An 18,909-nucleotide genomic window follows, 5' to 3' on the forward strand; every position below is an offset into this window, starting at 1 on the left:
ATACTTAGGTAAATTAGACATTTCTGTATTTAATTTTCCAAAATGTGCAAGATTTTCTAAAAACATGTTTTCAATTTGTCATTATGGGGTATTGTTTGTAGATTGGTGAGAAGAAAAAAAATCTATTTCATCCATTTTGAATTCGGGCTGTAACAACAAAATGTGGAATAAGTCAAGGGGATAAATACTTTCTGAAGGCACTGTAGTATAGTTTTATCATTGGTCCTTTACCAGTTCATCTTGAAACATAGGAAGGTTATGAGGAAGGTTCGCAATGACTGTGATATGTGGTTGCCTATTTAACTTAGTTGAATGCACTGACTGTAAGTTGCTCTGGAGAAAAGCGTCTTCTAAATGGCCATAATAAAAAAATGTAATGTCCCTGTCTTTGCAGCTCATCGCGGTGCCTGAATACAGGATACTGCTCCAACCGACGCTTCCAGATGAAACAGCATGCAGACTTTGAGGTCATCCTGACTGAAGAAAAGGGCTGGGGACTGAGGGCGGCCAGGGACCTGATGCCGTAAGGCTGTTAGATCTTAGCCCTTGATTCATGATAGAACATGTTATAACTAGCACCCAGGGCTCGTTCTCAATAGATCTTTCCTCGATTTCTCGCATCCTTTCTCCTCGCCTCCTCAAAACACATTGGAGAGGAAGTTCTGAGAGAAACCCCTTGGACCTTCTCCAATACGGTTGAGAAGGAGGCGTGGCGATAGGATGCGAGTAATTGCGAAAAGACAAAATGAGATTGAGCCCTGGTCATTGCCCTAAAAGCTGCACTCTGATTTCATAAAAGTTAAGAGTGGCGCCACAAAGGAGTCTTGCTAATTTTTTCAGTGTTTGATACAATTTCAGAAACACGTTTGTGCTGGAGTACTGCGGAGAGGTGTTGGACCACAAGGAGTTCAAGACGCGGGTGAAAAAGTACGCTAGCATGAAGAACATCCACTACTATTTCATGGCCTTGAAGAATAATGAGGTGAGACCACTGGAACATTGACGCCCCTTCCATACATATAGTGCACTGAACTCCTGAAATGGGGACTAGGACTAGCTCAGTTGGTTGGAGCTAGGCCTTTGTCAAAGGTAAAAGCCTGTTGCCCATTCGGTGGGCAAAACTGGTTGAAATTAAATGATATTTTCAACCAGTTTTGCCTTTTGAAAATACATATTTGCAACCAGTTTTTCCTTTGAAAATACATAATGTCTACCAGTGGGCATGTTGGTTTTAGAATGTACTTTTCATCAACAAAGGCAGTCAAAGTCTAAACCAGACAGCTACAGTGCCTTGCAAAAATATTCATCCCCCTTGGCGTTTTTCCTATTTTGTTGCATTACAACCTGTAATTTAAATTGATTTTTATTTGGATTTCATGTAATGGACATACACAAAATAGTCGAAATTGGTGAAGTGAAATGAAAAAAATTACTTGATTCAAAAAATTAGACTAAATAAATAACGGAAAAGTGGTGCGTGCATATGTATTCACCCCCTTTGCTATGAAGCCCCTAAATAAGATCTGGTGCAACCAATTACCTTCAGCAGTCACAACATTTGTTAAATAAAGTCCACCTGTGTGCAATCTAAGTGTCACATGATCTGTCACATGATCTCAGTGTATATATACACCTGTTCTGAAAGGCAGTTTTGCCTTGAATAATGGGCAAAATTCCCAGTGGCTAGGGGGGGGGGGTGAATAGTTATGCACGCTCAAGTGTGCTGTTTTTTTTTGGGTCTTATTTCTTGTTCGTTTCACAAGAAAAAATATTTTGCATCTTAAATGTGGTAGGCTTGTTGTGTAAATCAAATGATACAAACCCCCCCAAAAAGTCATTTCAATTCCAGGTTGTAAGGCAACAAAATGGGGGAAAATGCCAAGGGGGGTGAAATACTTTCGCAAGCCACTGTATAGGCTGCGTCCGACATGGCACCCTATTCCCTGTAAAGTGCACTACCAGACCAGAGCCCACAAGTTTAGGCTGCATCCCAAATGACACCCTGATTTGGCTCTGGTCAAAAGTAGTGCCCTATGTAGGCTATAGGGTGCCATTTGGGATGCACACAGTGTTCTATCGTTTACAACTGACAGGTAATGTGGAAGGTTACCTGGAACTCCTTTCCTCTGTGTCTCCTCAGATCATAGACGCCACACTGAAGGGGAACTGCTCTCGCTTCATGAACCACAGCTGTGAGCCCAACTGTGAGACGCAGAAGGTATATAGCCTGGGGGCCAGAGAGAGGTCCTTTGCGGTATCTGTCCAGGGTTTCCAGATTTCTATGAAATAGGATCTATAATGAATTACAATGAGTTCAATCGGTTTCCTTCCAAAAAATGGTAATTACCTATGTTAAAAAGCAGCTTTTCTGTGTTTTGAATGGTGTGGGCTTACCCCAACAACACATTGGTGTGGGTGTATACCGCTCAGAAAAAATATTCATGACGAGTAAACAGCTGATTTTCCAGCTCAGCCAATTAGCCGTCTCGGACAAAAACATGACCTCATCCTCTGAGGAAATAGCAAGCATTTTTGAAACGGTCTGTTTGAGATATAAGTTTAAGAAGGGGTTTTTTAAGTTTGTTTTCCAGTTTTTTTTTTTTTTTCCTCATTTATGCTTCGGCCACATAGAAGTATAGGACGAGTCAACAACATTATTTGCGTACGAGTTAACGGAGTATGAGCATTTAAAAGTGAGATTTTCACTGGACGGTTCATTTGTCTTGGTTCAGAACAATATTTGCCTCTACTTTGTTCTACTTTTAGCCTGGTTCCAGATCTGTTTGTGTTCTTGCCAGCTCCGTTGATGTGGTTGTCAAGCCAAATATGGCAATGAGTGACAGGAAGTCTGCATTATAGTACAAACACACTGGCACTCAGGCTACTCTACCAGGGAACTGCATCTCAATCTGTGATTTCATTTGACATTTTAGTTATTTATCAGACGCTCTTATCCAGAGCGATTTACAATTGGTGCGTTAATCTTAAAATAGCTAGGTGAGACGACACATCAGTCGTCTCAAGTACACTTTCCCTCAACAAAGTATTTATCGGCAAAGTGAAAAACCATGTTTGTTTTATCCTGACATTTCTTTGTGTCTGTATTTCAGTGGACTGTGAACGGCCAGCTGAGAGTTGGGTTCTTCACCTCCAGGACCGTCACGGCTGGTACAGAGCTTACCTTCGACTACCAGTTCCAGAGATATGGGTTAGTGTCTCTCTATCTGCGTCCCAAATGACGCCCCATTCCCTTTTTAGTGCACTATTTTTTGACCAAGGCCCATAGGATGCCATTTAGCATTAGCTTCTCTTTTGGATTTTAAATGTCTGTTGTAACAATGTTTGACACTCTGTTCTAATACATCACCCTGCTGTTGTAGTCATTGTTCTAATACATCACCCTGCTGTGTGTAGTCATTGTTCTAATACATCACCCTGCTGTTGTAGTCATTGTTTTAATGCATCACCCTGCTGTTGTAGTCATTGAAAGCATATAAAATTATGATAAGCCCCTGTTGCTCTCTTGACTGACATATAGCTATGATGTAGTGCTTTACTCCTCCTCCTCTGTACACACCAGGAAAGAGGCCCAGAAGTGCTTCTGTGGGGCTCCCAGCTGCCGAGGCTTCCTGGGCGGGGAGAACCGGGTCAGCGTAAGAGCAGCAGCGGGGAAGATGAAGAAAGAGCGCCCTCGCAAGAAGGACACCTCCGTGAGCAATGCACTTACTACGGTGAGTGTGTGGGTCAGGTTTGGCATTGGCACTCCCAAGAGTCCCAGGTTTTCCATAAATCCTGTTTTGGAAGATTCCTGGAATAAGTAGGAAATCTGGGAATCTTCCAACAAAGAAATTATCAAAATGTTGGCAAACCTAGTACTGGCTGTCTCTGAACAGGTGCTAGGGAAGTGAGTTGTTGTGGAGTTCATGTCACTATCAACCAAACGGAATATTAAAAGGTCCAATGCAGCCGTTTTTATCTCAATATCAAATCATTTCTGAGGTAACAATTAAGTACCTTACTGTGATTGATTGTTTTCAATTAAAATGGTCAAAAACAAACAAATAGCTTCTTAGCGAAGAGCAATTTTTCAAGCAAGAATTTAGCTTGGACTGTTTTGTTTGGGAGTGGTCTGAGCGGAGAGGAGAAAACTACCTGTTGTTGGCAGAGAGGTTTGGAACTCATTTTCCACCTGGTGATGTCGCCAAAACTCCATCCCACCAAAACGGGCTGAAATTTCAGGCGGTCTTTTCAAACAGCTCTTACACTAAAATGGCATTTATCATAATGTTCACAATTTCACAGTATTATTCCAACCTCATAGTGTGGAAATGTATATATTTTAAAAACGTTTTTGAGCTATTTCATAACTCCAATCGAATTATCTGCTGAAACCCGCAGCAGTGATGTTCCGTGTTCCAAATGGCACCCTATTCCCTATTTAGTGCACTACTTTTGATCAGGGCTCTGGTCATAAGTAGTGCACTATATAGGGGATAGGGTGCCATTTGAGACGTAGCCATGGTCTAGCGAGGCAGATACGGGTCCGGTTTGTACTGGCTTTAGGCTAATTGCTCTGAGAGCTCCAGTGGCTTCTCCTTTCCATAAATAACACTGCTACTGAACACAAAAGGACCGGCTATTTTAGTTCTGTGAAACCTTGGCAATGGAGGCTCAAGTCCTCATCGTAATCTGCTACGCTGTTCTATTTTCAGGAATTTGGTGCGATTCACGCCTGAGAACACTTGATAAAGTGGCTTGCGCTCTGCTCACGCTACCAGTGTAGCAGCTAAAAACCTACTGTAGCTGTCCTGTTAATGCTGAGTGTTAATGCTGGTCTGCCAGTGTAGCTGTCCTGTTAATGCTGGTCTGCCAGTGTAGCTGTCCTGTTACTGCTGAGTGTTAATGCTGGTCTGCCAGTGTAGCTGTCCTGTTACTGCTGAGTGTTAATGCTGGTCTGCCAGTGTAGCTGTCCTGTTACTGCTGAGTGTTAATGCTGGTCTGCCAGTGTAGCTGTCCTGTTAATGCTGGTCTGCCAGTGTAGCTGTCCTGTTACTGCTGAGTGTTAATGCTGGTCTGCCAGTGTAGCTGTCCTGTTACTGCTGAGTGTTAATGCTGGTCTGCCAGTGTAGCTGTCCTGTTACTGCTGAGTGTTAATGCTGGTCTGCCAGTGTAGCTGTCCTGTTACTGCTGAGTGTTAATGTTGGTCTGCCAGTGTAGCTGTCCTGTTACTGCTGAGTGTTAATGCTGGTCTGCCAGTGTAGCTGTCCTGTTACTGCTGAGTGTTAATGCTGGTCTGCCAGTGTAGCTGTCCTGTTACTGCTGAGTGTTAATGCTGGTCTGCCAGTGTAGCTGTCCTGTTACTGCTGAGTGTTAATGCTGGTCTGCCAGTGTAGCTGTCCTGTTACTGCTGAGTGTTAATGCTGGTCTGCCGGTGTAGCTGTCCTGTTACTGCTGAGTGTTAATGCTGGTCTGCCAGTGTAGCTGTCCTGTTACTGCTGAGTGTTAATGCTGGTCTGCCAGTGTAGCTGTCCTGTTACTGCTGGTCTGCCGGTGTAGCTGTCCTGTTAATGCTGGTCTGCCGGTGTAGCTGTCCTGTTAATGCTGAGTGTTAATGCTGGTCTGCCAGTGTAGCTGTCCTGTTACTGCTGAGTGTTAATGCTGGTCTGCCAGTGTAGCTGTCCTGTTAATGCTGAGTGTTAATGCTGGTCTGCCAGTGTAGCTGTCCTGTTACTGCTGAGTGTTAATGCTGGTCTGCCAGTGTAGCTGTCCTGTTACTGCTGAGTGTTAATGCTGGTCTGCCAGTGTAGCTGTCCTGTTAATGCTGAGTGTTAATGCTGGTCTGCCAGTGTAGCTGTCCTGTTACTGCTGAGTGTTAATGCTGGTCTGCCAGTGTAGCTGTCCTGTTACTGCTGAGTGTTAATGCTGGTCTGCCAGTGTAGCTGTCCTGTTACTGCTGAGTGTTAATGCTGGTCTGCCAGTGTAGCTGTCCTGTTAATGCTGGTCTGCCGGTGTAGCTGTCCTGTTAATGCTGAGTGTTAATGCTGGTCTGCCAGTGTAGCTGTCCTGTTAATGCTGGTCTGCCGGTGTAGCTGTCCTGTTAATGCTGAGTGTTAATGCTGGTCTGCCAGTGTAGCTGTCCTGTTACTGCTGAGTGTTAATGCTGGTCTGCCAGTGTAGCTGTCCTGTTACTGCTGAGTGTTAATGCTGGTCTGCCGGTGTAGCTGTCCTGTTACTGCTGAGTGTTAATGCTGGTCTGCCAGTGTAGCTGTCCTGTTACTGCTGAGTGTTAATGCTGGTCTGCCAGTGTAGCTGTCCTGTTACTGCTGAGTGTTAATGCTGGTCTGCCAGTGTAGCTGTCCTGTTACTGCTGAGTGTTAATGTTGGTCTGCCAGTGTAGCTGTCCTGTTACTGCTGAGTGTTAATGCTGGTCTGCCAGTGTAGCTGTCCTGTTACTGCTGAGTGTTAATGCTGGTCTGCCAGTGTAGCTGTCCTGTTACTGCTGAGTGTTAATGCTGGTCTGCCAGTGTAGCTGTCCTGTTACTGCTGAGTGTTAATGCTGGTCTGCCAGTGTAGCTGTCCTGTTAATGCTGGTCTGCCGGTGTAGCTGTCCTGTTAATGCTGAGTGTTAATGCTGGTCTGCCAGTGTAGCTGTCCTGTTAATGCTGAGTGTTAATGCTGGTCTGCCAGTGTAGCTGTCCTGTTACTGCTGAGTGTTAATGCTGGTCTGCCAGTGTAGCTGTCCTGTTACTGCTGAGTGTTAATGCTGGTCTGCCAGTGTAGCTGTCCTGTTACTGCTGAGTGTTAATGCTGGTCTGCCAGTGTAGCTGTCCTGTTACTGCTGAGTGTTAATGCTGGTCTGCCAGTGTAGCTGTCCTGTTACTGCTGAGTGTTAATGCTGGTCTGCTGTGTCTCCAGGTGGATGAGGAGCTAGAGGCTCTGCTGGAGAACGGGGAGGGTCTGTACGATGAGAAGGAGGTGGTATCTCTCTGCAGGCTGATGGTCAGAGTGGAGACCATGGAGCAGAAACTCATCTGCCTCAAACTTATCCAAGTAAGCACACCTGACCCACCACAAATGAACACATAGGCACCCTATTTCCTTTTATAGTGCACTATATTTACAGGCCCTGGTCATTTGGGACGCACACATTTCAGTTAAAGGTATTCAGTTTGTTTTTATTTTTGTATCCTTCAGAATCAGTCAAGACCCAATAAGTTGTTATATTGTGTATGTGTTGTGTATGTGTTGTGTGTGTGTGTGGGGGGGGTGTATTGTATTGGGGAGTGATGTACAGTGGGGAGAACAAGTATTTGATACACTGCCGATTTTGCAGGTTTTCCTATTTACAAAGCATGTAGAGGTCTGTCATTTTTATCATAGGTACACTTCAACTGTGAGAGACGGAATCTAAAACAAAAATCCAGAAAATCACATTGTATGATTTTTAAGTAATTAATTTGCATTTTATTGCATGACATAAGTATTTGATACATCAGAAAAGCAGAACTTAATATTTGGTACAGAAACCTTTGTTTGCAATTACAGAGATCATACGTTTCCTGTAGGTCTTGACCAGGTTTGCACACACTGCAGCAGGGATTTTGGCCCACTCCTCCATACAGACCTTCTCCAGATCCTTCAGGTTTCGGGGCTGTCGCTGGGCAATACGGACTTTCAGCTCCCTCCACAGATTTTCTATTGGGTTCAGGTCTGGAGACTGGCTAGGCCACTCCAGGACCTTGAGATGCTTCTTACGGAGCCACTCCTTAGTTGCCCTGGCTGTGTGTTTCGGGTCGTTGTCATGCTGGAAGACCCAGCCACGACCCATCTTCAATGCTCTTACTGAGGGAAGGAGGTTGTTGGCCAAGATCTCGCGATACATGGCCCCATCCATCCTCCCCTCAATACGGTGCAGTCGTCCTGTCCCCTTTGCAGAAAAGCATCCCCAAAGAATGATGTTTCCACCTCCATGCTTCATGGTTGGGATGGTGTTCTTGGGGTTGTACTCATCCTTCTTCTTCCTCCAAACACGGCGAGTGGAGTTTAGACCAAAAAGCTATATTTTTGTCTCATCAGACCACATGACTTTCTCCCATTCCTCCTCTGGATCATCCAGATGGTCATTGGCAAACTTCAGACGGGCCTGGACATGCGCTGGCTTGAGCAGGGGGACCTTGCGTACGCTGCAGGATTTTAATCCATGACGGCGTAGTGTGTTACTAATGGTTTTCTTTGAGACTGTGGTCCCAGCTCTCTTCAGGTCATTGACCAGGTCCTGCTGTGTAGTTCTGGGCTGATCCCTCATGATCATTGATGCCCCACGAGGTGAGATCTTGCATGGAGCCCCAGACCGAGGGTGATTGACCGTCATCTTGAACTTCTTCCATTTTCTAATAATTCCGGCAACAGTTGTTGCCTTCTCACCAAGCTGCTTGCCTATTGTCCTGTAGCCCATCCCAGCCTTGTGCAGGTCTACAATTTTATCCCTGATGTCCTTACACAGCTCTCTGGTCTTGGCCATTGTGGAGAGGTTGGAGTCTGTTTGATTGTGTGGACAGGTGTCTTTTATACAGGTAACGAGTTCAAACAGGTGCAGTTAATACAGGTAATGAGTGGAGAACAGGAGGGCTTCTTAAAGAAAAACTAACAGGTCTGTGAGAGCCAGAATTCTTACTGGTTGGTAGGTGATCAAATACTTATGTCATGCAATAAAATGCAAATTCATTATTTAAAAATCATACAATGTGATTTTCTGGATTTTTGTTTTAGATTCCGTCTCTCACAGTTGAAGTGTACCTATGATAAAAATTACAGACCTCTACATGCTTTGTAAGTAGGAAAACCTGCAAAATCGGGGGGTGTGTATTGTATTGGGGAGTGATGTGTGTGGGGGGGGTGTATTGTATTGGGGAGTGATGTATGTGTTGTGTGTGTTGTGTGGGGTGTATTGTATTGGGGAGTGATGTGTGTGTGTGTGTGTGTGGGGGGGTGTATTGTATTGGGGAGTGATGTGTGTGTGTGTGGGGGGGTGTATTGTATTGGGGAGTGATGTATGTGTTGTGTGTGTGTGGGGGGGTGTATTGTATTGGGGAGTGATGTATGTGTTGTGTGTGTGTGGGGGGGTGTATTGTATTGGGGAGTGATGTATGTTGTGTGGGGTGTATTGTATTGGGGAGTGATGTATGTGTTGTGTGGGGTGTATTGTATTGGGGAGTGATGTATGTGTTGTGTGGGGTGTATTGTATTGGGGAGTGATGTATGTTGTGTGGGGTGTATTGTATTGTGGAGTGATGTATGTTGTGTGGGGTGTATTGTATTGGGGAGTGATGTATGTTGTGTGGGGTGTATTGTATTGTGGAGTGATGTATGTTGTGTGGGGTGTATTGTATTGTGGAGTGATGTATGTTGTGTGGGGTGTATTGTATTGGGGAGTGATGTATGTTGTGTACTGTATGATATTATGTGGAGGGTGTTGTGTTAGGATTATTATAAAAACATTTATTCTGACTTGCCTTCCTTAATTGCACCTGAGGGGATAAATACATTTGAATTAAAAGCCCAAATCAAACGAAAATTATTTTTATGCGCGTGAACACGCTGGAATTAGAATGCACGGTAGTGAATGAGAGAAATCAGATGGGCCGCGAGCGTCAACGGTGTCATAGCGCGTCAAATTAGAAAGCAAGTCTATTTTTCTCGCGGCTGCGCGAAGCAATGCTGGTAAAATTAACGGATAAATTGCCAGAAAATAGACTGCATTGTTACGTCTGGAATTGTGACATGTATAGTTAAAACGTGTATATTTAGTGTTAAGTTTAGATGCCAGTGCCAATAATACTGGACATATTTGAAAACAATAGCGTTATGCCAACCTGTGTTGATTTAGATCAGGCATTAGCTTAGGCAGGCTACGGCTGGGGAACTCGAGGAACTCTATGTAGAAAGAACGAGACTAGCTAAATTCTTTATGAACTTCTCGGGTGTAGTAGCTACAACTGTCCTCACGTTCTAACGTATAACAACTGTTTAGAGGCAGGCAGGTACGGTGGCTCCTGTAGGACATATAAGGTGAGTCAAAAGAACACACAACAATAATTCACAAGGGCTACATAGCGAACATAACAAATACAACTGTTTATTATGGATTCTCATGACATCAAGTTGGCATACGCTATACAGTGTATGTGAATAGACGCTCTTAACTCTCGCACGCAAAGTTTGACGCCGTTGACGTCGCTCTGTGTGATTTGGGCTTGAGACCCCACAGATACATTGGCACTGAAGGGTTTGAAGTGAGTCTCAGGAGGAAGGTTTTTCTCTGTCATAATGTTGACTTGGTTGTTTGTATGAACAGGATACCCAGAGCCCGTCCTGCCTGAAGCACTTCCTGGACCATCACGGTCTGTCTCTACTCTGGATCTTCATGGTGGAGCTCTCTGAAGCCAAGGGCAACAGTGTCAACAACATCAAACTGCAGTTTCAGGTGACAGTTAAATCCATTTGGGGTTGAACTTTTAAAACATTACAGGTGAAGCTGGTTGAGAGAATACCAAGAGTGTGCAAAGCTGTCATCAAGGCAAAGGGTGGCTATTTGAAGAATCTCAAATATAACATATATTTTGATTTGTTTAACACTTATTTTGGTTACTACATGATTCCATATGTGTTATTTCATAGTTTTGATGTCTTCACTATTATTCTACAATGTAGAAAATAGTAAAAATAAGGGAAAACCCTGGAATGAGTAGGTGTCCAAACTTTCGACTGGTACTGTATGTGAGGATACACTTTGGACTAAACCAATTCAGATGATTTTAATTCAAAGGTCCTAGGAATATCCAAACAAGAAATGTATGTTAACCAACTACTGACCATTCCCTGTGTCTCCAGATCATGAAGACCCTGTCAGTACTGCCTATCTCCACTAAGAACATGTTGGAGGAGAGTCATGTCCTGAGCCTCATCCAGCGCTGGGCCCAGACACACACACACTCCCTCCCCCAGCCCCCCGGGGCTGACCAGGACGGCTACTCCAGTGAGAACACGTCCCGCGCCCAGACCCCTCTCAACACTCCCGACGGCTCCTCTGCCTCAGTCGCCAAACTGGGCCCTGAGCTGGACAGTGACACCCCCAAACTGGGACCTGAGCTGGACCGTGACACCCCCAAACTGGGCCCTGAGCTGGACCGTGACACCCCCAAACTGGGCCCTGAGCTGGACAGTGACACCCCCAAACTGGGCCCTGAGCTGGACAGTGACACCCCCAAACTGGGACCTGAGCTGGACAGTGACACCCCCAAACTGGGACCTGAGCTGGACAGTGACACCCCCAAACTGGGCCCTGAGCTGGACAGTGACACCCCCAAACTGGGCCCTGAGCTGGACAGTGACATCCCCAAACTGGGCCCTGAGCTGGACAGTGACACCCCCAAACTGGGCCCTGAGCTGGACAGTGACACCCCCAAACTGGGCCCTGAGCTGGACAGTGACACCCCCAAACTGGGCCCTGAGCTGGACAGTGACATCCCCAAACTGGGCCCTGAGCTGGACAGTGACACCCCCAAACTGGGCCCTGAGCTGGACAGTGACACCCCCAAACTGGGCCCTGAGCTGGACAGTGACACCCCCAAACGGGCCGTGTACCGTCGCCTTAAGATCAGCGAGAACAGCCTGGACAGCGCCATGTCGGACGCCAGCAAGGCCTCGGACGGTAAGGAGGAGGAAGAGGAGGATGAAGAGGAGATGGAGGATGAGGAGGCCTCACGATCTGAGCCTCCAGTGGAGAGCAGCAAACAGGCACAGACCGAGCCAGTGGTTGAGGCCCAGGCACAGACCGAGCCGGTGGTTGAGGCCCAGGCCCAGGCCGAGCCGGTGGTTGAGGCCCAGGCCCAGGCCGAGCCGGTGGTTGAGGCCCAGGCCCAGGCCCAGGCCGAGCCGGTGGTTGAGGCCCAGGCCCAGGCCGAGCCGGTGGTTGAGGCCCAGGCCCAGGCCAAGCCGGTGGTTGAGGCCCAGGCCCAGGCCGAGCCGGTGGTTGAGGCCCAGGCCCAGGCCGAGCCGGTGGTTGAGGCCCAGGCCCAGGCCCAGGCCGAGCCGGTGGTTGAGGCCCAGGCCCAGGCCGAGCCGGTGGTTGAGGCCCAGGCCCAGGCCAAGCCGGTGGTTGAGGCCCAGGCCCAGGCCGAGCCGGTGGTTGAGGCCCAGGCCCAGGCCGAGCCGGTGGTTGAGGCCCAGGCCCAGGCCGAGCCGGTGGTTGAGGCCCAGGCCCAGGCCGAGCCGGTGGTTGAGGCCCAGGCCCAGACACCCACAACGGAGGAGCCAACAGAAGAGCCAGTCACAGAGCTGAAGGAGACACCAGAGGAGGTAATGGAGGTCACAGAACCCAAAGCTGAGAGCCAAGACGCTGAAGATCAGGAGGAGGAGGTGAATGAGAAGGGTGGTGAGGAGGAGGTGAAAGATGAGTGGAGTGAGGGACAGAAGGAGAGCGGAGAAGAGGAGCAGGAAAGTCAGTCAGTGGAGGAGAGTGAGGTTGTGGCGGGAGAGCAGGCCAACATGGAGGTCCAGGAATCATCACAAATTGAGCCAGTTCAGACGGAAGTTACTGAGACCCCTTCAGAGGAGCATCCTGCTGTGGAGAAGGAGGAGACCACCACAGCAGAGACCGGGACTGAAGATGCTGAGAAGGCTCCAGGCAGCCAGGAACAGCCAGGCCAGGTGGCCCCCGAGGTTCCCCCGGAGGTGGCCCCTGGCACTGAGGACACTGCCCAGGTAGTGACCCCAGCCTCGGAGGCCCCTCCACCTCCCTCTCCGGTGGTCCCCGTGGAGCCTACGGCGGTGGGGACGCCCTCGCAGGATGAGGAGGAGGGTGTGTCTGATGTGGAGAGTGAGAGGAGCCAGGAGCCCCAGCTCAGAGCTGTGGATATAGGAGACATGGCTGCTAGGTTACTGGACAGCTGGAGGGACCTGAAGGCAAGGACACACGGAAACACTGATTAACACACACATATACACACACACACTGAGATTATTGTTATTTACATGTGTGGTTTGTGACTCCTCCTTCAGGAGGTGTACAGGATCCCCAAGAAGAGCCAGGTGGAGAAGGAGACACACGGTAGGTCTCTCTCTCTCTCTCTCTGTTACTCTCTCCCCTTCTCTCTCTCTCTCTGTTACTCTCTCCCCCTCTCTCTCTGTTACTCTCTCCCCATCTCTCTCTCTCTGTTACTCTCTCCCCCTCTCTCTCTCCCCCTCTCTCTCCCCCCTCTCTCTCTCTGTTACACTCTCCCCCCTCTCTCTCTCTGTTACTCTCTCCCCCTCTCTCTGTTACGCTCTCCCCATCTCTCTCTCTCTTACTCTCTCCCCCTCTCTCTCCCCCCCTCTCTCTCTCTGTTACACTCTCCCCCCCTCGCTCTCTCTCTCTGTTACTCTCTCCCCCCATCTCTCTCTCTGTTACTCTCTCCCCCCCTCTCTCTCTCTGTTACTCTCTCCCCCCTCTCTCTCTGTTACTCTCTCCCCCCCTCTCTCTCTGTTACTCTCTCCCCCTCTCTCTGTTACACTCTCCCCCTCTCGCTCTCTCTCTCTGTTACTCTCTCCCCCCTCTCTCTCTCTGTTACACTCTCCCCCTCTCTCTCTCTCTGTTACACTCTCCCCCTCTCGCTCTCTCTCTGTTACTCTCTCCCCCCTCTCTCTCTCTGTTACTCTCTCCCCCCCCTCTCTCTCTCTCTCTCTCTCTCTCTCTCTCTCTCTCTTACTCTCTCCCCTTCTCTCTCTCTCTGTTACTCTCTCCCCCCCTCTCTCTGTTACTCTCTCCCCCCCTCTCTCTCTCTGTTACTCTCTCCCCCTCTCTCTCTCTTACTCTCTCCCCCTCTCTCCCCCCCTCTCTCTCTCTGTTACACTCTCCCCCCCTCTCTCTCTCTGTTACTCTCTCCCCCTCTCTCTGTTACGCTCTCCCATCTCTCTCTCTCTCTTACTCTCTCCCCCTCTCTCTCCCCCCCTCTCTCTCTCTGTTACACTCTCCCCCTCTCGCTCTCTCTCTCTGTTACTCTCTCCCTCCCTCTCTCTCTCTGTTACTCTCTCCCCCCCTCTCTCTCTGTTACTCTCTCCCCCCTCTCTCTCTGTTACTCTCTCCCCCCTCTCTCTCTGTTACTCTCTCCCCCTCTCTCTGTTACTCTCTCCCCCCCTCTCTCTCTCTGTTACACTCTCCCCCTCTCTCTCTCTGTTACACTCTCCCCCTCTCACTCTCTCTCTGTTACTCTCTCCCCCCTCTCTCTCTCTGTTACTCTCTCCCCCCCTCTCTCTCTCTGTTACACTCTCCCTCTCGCTCTCTCTCTCTGTTACACTCTCCCCCTCTCGCTCTCTCTCTCTGTTACACTCTCCCCCTTTCGCTCTCTCTCTCTGTTACTCTCTCCCCCCCTCTCTCTCTCTGTTACTCTCTCCCCCCCTCTCTCTCTGTTACACTCTCCCCCTCTCTCTCTCTGTTACTCTCTCCCCCTCTCTCTGTTACTCTCTCCCCCTCTCTCTGTTACGCTCTCCCCATCTCCCTCTGTTACTCTCTCCCCCCCTCTCTCTCTGTTACTCTCTCCCCCTCTCTCTCTGTTACACTCTCCCCCCTCTCTCTCTCTGTTACTCTCTCCCCCTCTCTCTGTTACGCTCTCCCCATCTCTCTCTCTTACTCTCTCCCCCTCTCTCTCCCCCCCTCTCTCTCTCTGTTACTCTCTCCCCCCTCTCTCTCTCTGTTACTCTCTCCCCCCCTCTCTCTCTCTGTTACTCTCTCCCCCCCCTCTCTCTCTCTGTTACACTCTCCCCCTCTCGCTCTCTCTCTCTGTTACACTCTCCCCCTCTCGCTCTCTCTCTCTGTTACACTCTCCCCCTCTCGCTCTCTCTCTCTGTTACACTCTCCCCCTCTCGCTCTCTCTCTCTGTTACTCTCTCCCCCCCTCTCTCTCTCTGTTACTCTCTCCCCCCTCTCTCTCTCTGTTACTCTCTCCCCCTCTCTCTGTTACGCTCTCCCCATCTCTCTCTCTCTTACTCTCTCCCCCTCTCTCTCCCCCCCTCTCTCTCTCTGTTACACTCTCCCCCTCTCGCTCTCTCTCTCTGTTACTCTCTCCCTCCCTCTCTCTCTCTGTTACTCTCTCCCCCCCTCTCTCTCTGTTACTCTCTCCCCCCCCTCTCTCTCTGTTACTCTCTCCCCCTCTCTCTGTTACTCTCTCCCCCCTCTCTCTCTCTGTTACACTCTCCCCCTCTCTCTATCTGTTACTCTCTCCCCCCTCTCTCTCTATGTTACTCTCTCCCCCCTCTCTCTCTATGTTACTCTCTCCCCCCCTCTCTCTCTCTGTTACACTCTCCCCCTCTCTCTCTCTCTGTTACACTCTCCCCATTTTTACATTTACATTTTAGTCATTTAGCAGACGCTCTTATCCAGAGCGACTTACAGTTAGTGAGTGCATACATTTTTTTATTTTTTTATACTGGAATCGAACCCACAACCCTGGCATTGCAAATGCCATGCTCTACCAACTGAGCTACATCCCTGCCGGCCATTCCCTCCCCTACCCTGGACGACACTGGGCCAATTGTGCGCCGCCCCATGGGTCTCCCGGTCGCGGCCGGCTACGACAGAGCCTGGATTCGAACCAGGATCTCTAGTGGCACAGTTAGCACTGCGATGCAGTGCCTTAGACCACTGCGCCCTCCCCCTCTCTCTGTTACTCTCTCCCCCCTCTCTCTGTTACTCTCTCCCCCCTCTCTCTCTCTGTTACTCTCTCCCCCTCTCTCTGTTACTCTCTCCCCCCTCTCTCTCTCTGTTACTCTCTCCCCCCTCTCTCTCTCTGTTACACTCTCTCTCTCTGTTACTCTCTCCCCCCTCTCTCTCTCTGTTACACTCTCCCCCTCTCTCTCTCTCTCTGTTACACTCTCCCCCTCTCGCTCTCTCTCTGTTACTCTCTCCCCCCTCTCTCTCTCTGTTACTCTCTCCCCCCCTCTCTCTCTCTCTCTCTCTCTCTCTCTCTCTCTCTCTTACTCTCTCCCCTTCTCTCTCTCTCTGTTACTCTCTCCCCCCCTCTCTCTGTTACTCTCTCCCCCCCTCTCTCTCTCTGTTACTCTCTCCCCCTCTCTCTCTCTTACTCTCTCCCCCTCTCTCCCCCCCTCTCTCTCTCTGTTACACTCTCCCCCCCTCTCTCTCTCTGTTACACTCTCCCCCCCTCTCTCTCTCTGTTACTCTCTCCCCCTCTCTCTGTTACGCTCTCCCATCTCTCTCTCTCTTACTCTCTCCCCCTCTCTCTCCCCCCCTCTCTCTCTCTGTTACACTCTCCCCCTCTCGCTCTCTCTCTCTGTTACTCTCTCCCTCCCTCTCTCTCTCTGTTACTCTCTCCCCCCCTCTCTCTCTGTTACTCTCTCCCCCTCTCTCTGTTACTCTCTCCCCCCCTCTCTCTCTCTGTTACACTCTCCCCCTCTCTCTCTCTCTGTTACACTCTCCCCCTCTCACTCTCTCTCTGTTACTCTCTCCCCCCTCTCTCTCTCTGTTACTCTCTCCCCCCCTCTCTCTCTCTGTTACTCTCTCCCCCCCTCTCTCTCTCTGTTACACTCTCCCCCCCTCTCTCTCTCTGTTACACTCTCCCCCTCTCGCTCTCTCTCTCTGTTACACTCTCCCCCTTTCGCTCTCTCTCTCTGTTACTCTCTCCCCCCCTCTCTCTCTCTGTTACTCTCTCCCCCCCTCTCTCTCTGTTACACTCTCCCCCTCTCTCTCTCTGTTACTCTCTCCCCCTCTCTCTGTTACTCTCTCCCCCTCTCTCTGTTACGCTCTCCCCATCTCCCTCTGTTACTCTCTCCCCCCTCTCTCTCTGTTACTCTCTCCCCCTCTCTCTCCCCCTCTCTCTCTGTTACACTCTCCCCCCTCTCTCTCTCTGTTACTCTCTCCCCCTCTCTCTGTTACGCTCTCCCCATCTCTCTCTCTTACTCTCTCCCCCTCTCTCTCCCCCCCTCTCTCTCTCTGTTACTCTCTCCCCCCTCTCTCTCTCTGTTACTCTCTCCCCCCCTCTCTCTCTCTGTTACACTCTCCCCCTCTCGCTCTCTCTCTCTGTTACACTCTCCCCCTCTCGCTCTCTCTCTCTGTTACACTCTCCCCCTCTCGCTCTCTCTCTCTGTTACACTCTCCCCCTCTCGCTCTCTCTCTCTGTTACTCTCTCCCCCCCTCTCTCTCTCTGTTACTCTCTCCCCCCTCTCTCTCTCTGTTACTCTCTCCCCCTCTCTCTGTTACGCTCTCCCCATCTCTCTCTCTCTTACTCTCTCCCCCTCTCTCTCCCCCCCTCTCTCTCTCTGTTACACTCTCCCCCTCTCGCTCTCTCTCTCTGTTACTCTCTCCCTCCCTCTCTCTCTCTGTTACTCTCTCCCCCCCTCTCTCTCTGTTACTCTCTCCCCCCCTCTCTCTCTGTTACTCTCTCCCCCTCTCTCTGTTACTCTCTCCCCCCTCTCTCTCTCTGTTACACTCTCCCCCTCTCTCTCTCTGTTACTCTTTCCCCCCTCTCTCTCTGTTACTCTCTCCCCCCTCTCTCTCTATGTTACTCTCTCCCCCCCTCTCTCTCTCTGTTACACTCTCCCCCTCTCTCTCTCTCTGTTACACTCTCCCCCTCTCTCTGTTACTCTCTCCCCCCTCTCTCTCTCTGTTACTCTCTCCCCCTCTCTCTGTTACTCTCTCCCCCTCTCTCTGTTACTCTCTCCCCCCTCTCTCTCTCTGTTACTCTCTCCCCCCCTCTCTCTCTCTGTTACACTCTCTCTCTCTGTTACTCTCTCCCCCCCCTCTCTCTCTCTGTTACACTCTCTCTCTCTCTCTGTTACACTCTCTCTCTCTGTTACTCTCTCCCCCCTCTCGCTCTGTTACTCTCTCCCCCTCTCTCTGTTACTTTCTCCCCCTCTCTCTCTCTGTTACTCTCTCCCCCCTCTCTCTCTCTGTTACTCTCTCCCCCCCTCTCTCTCTGTTACTCTCTCCCCCTCTCTCGCTCTGTTACTCTCTCCCCCCTCTCTCTCTCTGTTACTCTCTCCCCCCTCTCTCTCTCTGTTACTCTCTCCCCCCTCTCTCTCTCTGTTACACTCTCCCCCTCTCTCTCTCTCTGTTACACTCTCCCCCTCTCTCTGTTACTCTCTCCCCCCTCTCTCTCTCTGTTACTCTCTCCCCCTCTCTCTGTTACTCTCTCCCCCCTCTCTCTCTCTGTTACTCTCTCCCCCCCTCTCTCTCTCTGTTACACTCTCCCCCTCTCTCTCTCTCTGTTACACTCTCTCTCTCTCTCTGTTACTCTCTCCCCCCCTCTCTCTCTCTCTGTTACACTCTCTCTCTCTCTGTTACACTCTCTCTCTCTCTGTTACTCTCTCCCCCTCTCTCTCTCTGTTACTCTCTCCCCCTCTCTCTCTCTGTTACTCTCCCCCCTCTCTCTCTGTTACTCTCTCCCCCCTCTCTCTCTCTCTCTGTTACTCTCTCCCCCTCTCTCTGTTACGCTCTCCCCATCTCTCTCTCTCTTACTCTCTCCCCCTCTCTCTCTCTGTTACTCTCTCCCCCTCTCTCTCTCTGTTACTCTCTCCCCTCTCTCTCTCTGTTACTCTCTTCCCCCTCTCTCTCTCTGTTACTCTCTCCCCCCTCTCTCTCTCTGTTACTCTATCCCCCTCTCTCTTTCTCTCTGTTACTCTCTCTCCCCCTCTCTCTCTCTGTTACTCTCTCCCCCTCTCTCTGTTACTCTCTCCCCCTCTCTCTGTTACTCTCTCCCCCTCTCTCTGTTACTCTCTCCCCCCCTCTCTCTGTTACTCTCTACCCCCTCTCTCTCTGTTACTCTCTCTCACTCTCTGTTACTCTCTCTCCCCCTCTCACTCTCTGTTACTCTCTCTCCCCCTCTCACTCTCTGTTACTCTCTCTCTGTTACTCTCTCCCCCT

The 18,909-nt window shown here is 49.7% G+C and overlaps 1 protein-coding gene across 1 annotated transcript in view; it reads left to right on the plus strand.

Moving 5' to 3' along the window:
- The window catches only part of LOC311140673 (uncharacterized protein), a 78,143-nt gene that overhangs the window by 12,075 nt on the left and 47,159 nt on the right, over nt 1-18,909 (plus strand). The window contains exons 6-15 of the mRNA XM_084175846.1: nt 395-523; nt 859-982; nt 2,141-2,218; nt 3,111-3,208; nt 3,581-3,731; nt 6,916-7,050; nt 10,355-10,483; nt 10,891-12,126; nt 12,265-12,963; nt 13,060-13,108. Coding sequence (XP_084031972.1) covers nt 395-523; nt 859-982; nt 2,141-2,218; nt 3,111-3,208; nt 3,581-3,731; nt 6,916-7,050; nt 10,355-10,483; nt 10,891-12,126; nt 12,265-12,963; nt 13,060-13,108 — 2,828 coding nt within the window. The remainder of the gene's footprint in view (nt 1-394; nt 524-858; nt 983-2,140; nt 2,219-3,110; nt 3,209-3,580; nt 3,732-6,915; nt 7,051-10,354; nt 10,484-10,890; nt 12,127-12,264; nt 12,964-13,059; nt 13,109-18,909) is intronic.

Source organism: Coregonus lavaretus (assembly GCF_964263955.1).
Source record: "Coregonus lavaretus genome assembly, chromosome: 13".
In the NCBI taxonomy this organism is placed as follows: domain Eukaryota; kingdom Metazoa; phylum Chordata; class Actinopteri; order Salmoniformes; family Salmonidae; genus Coregonus; species Coregonus lavaretus.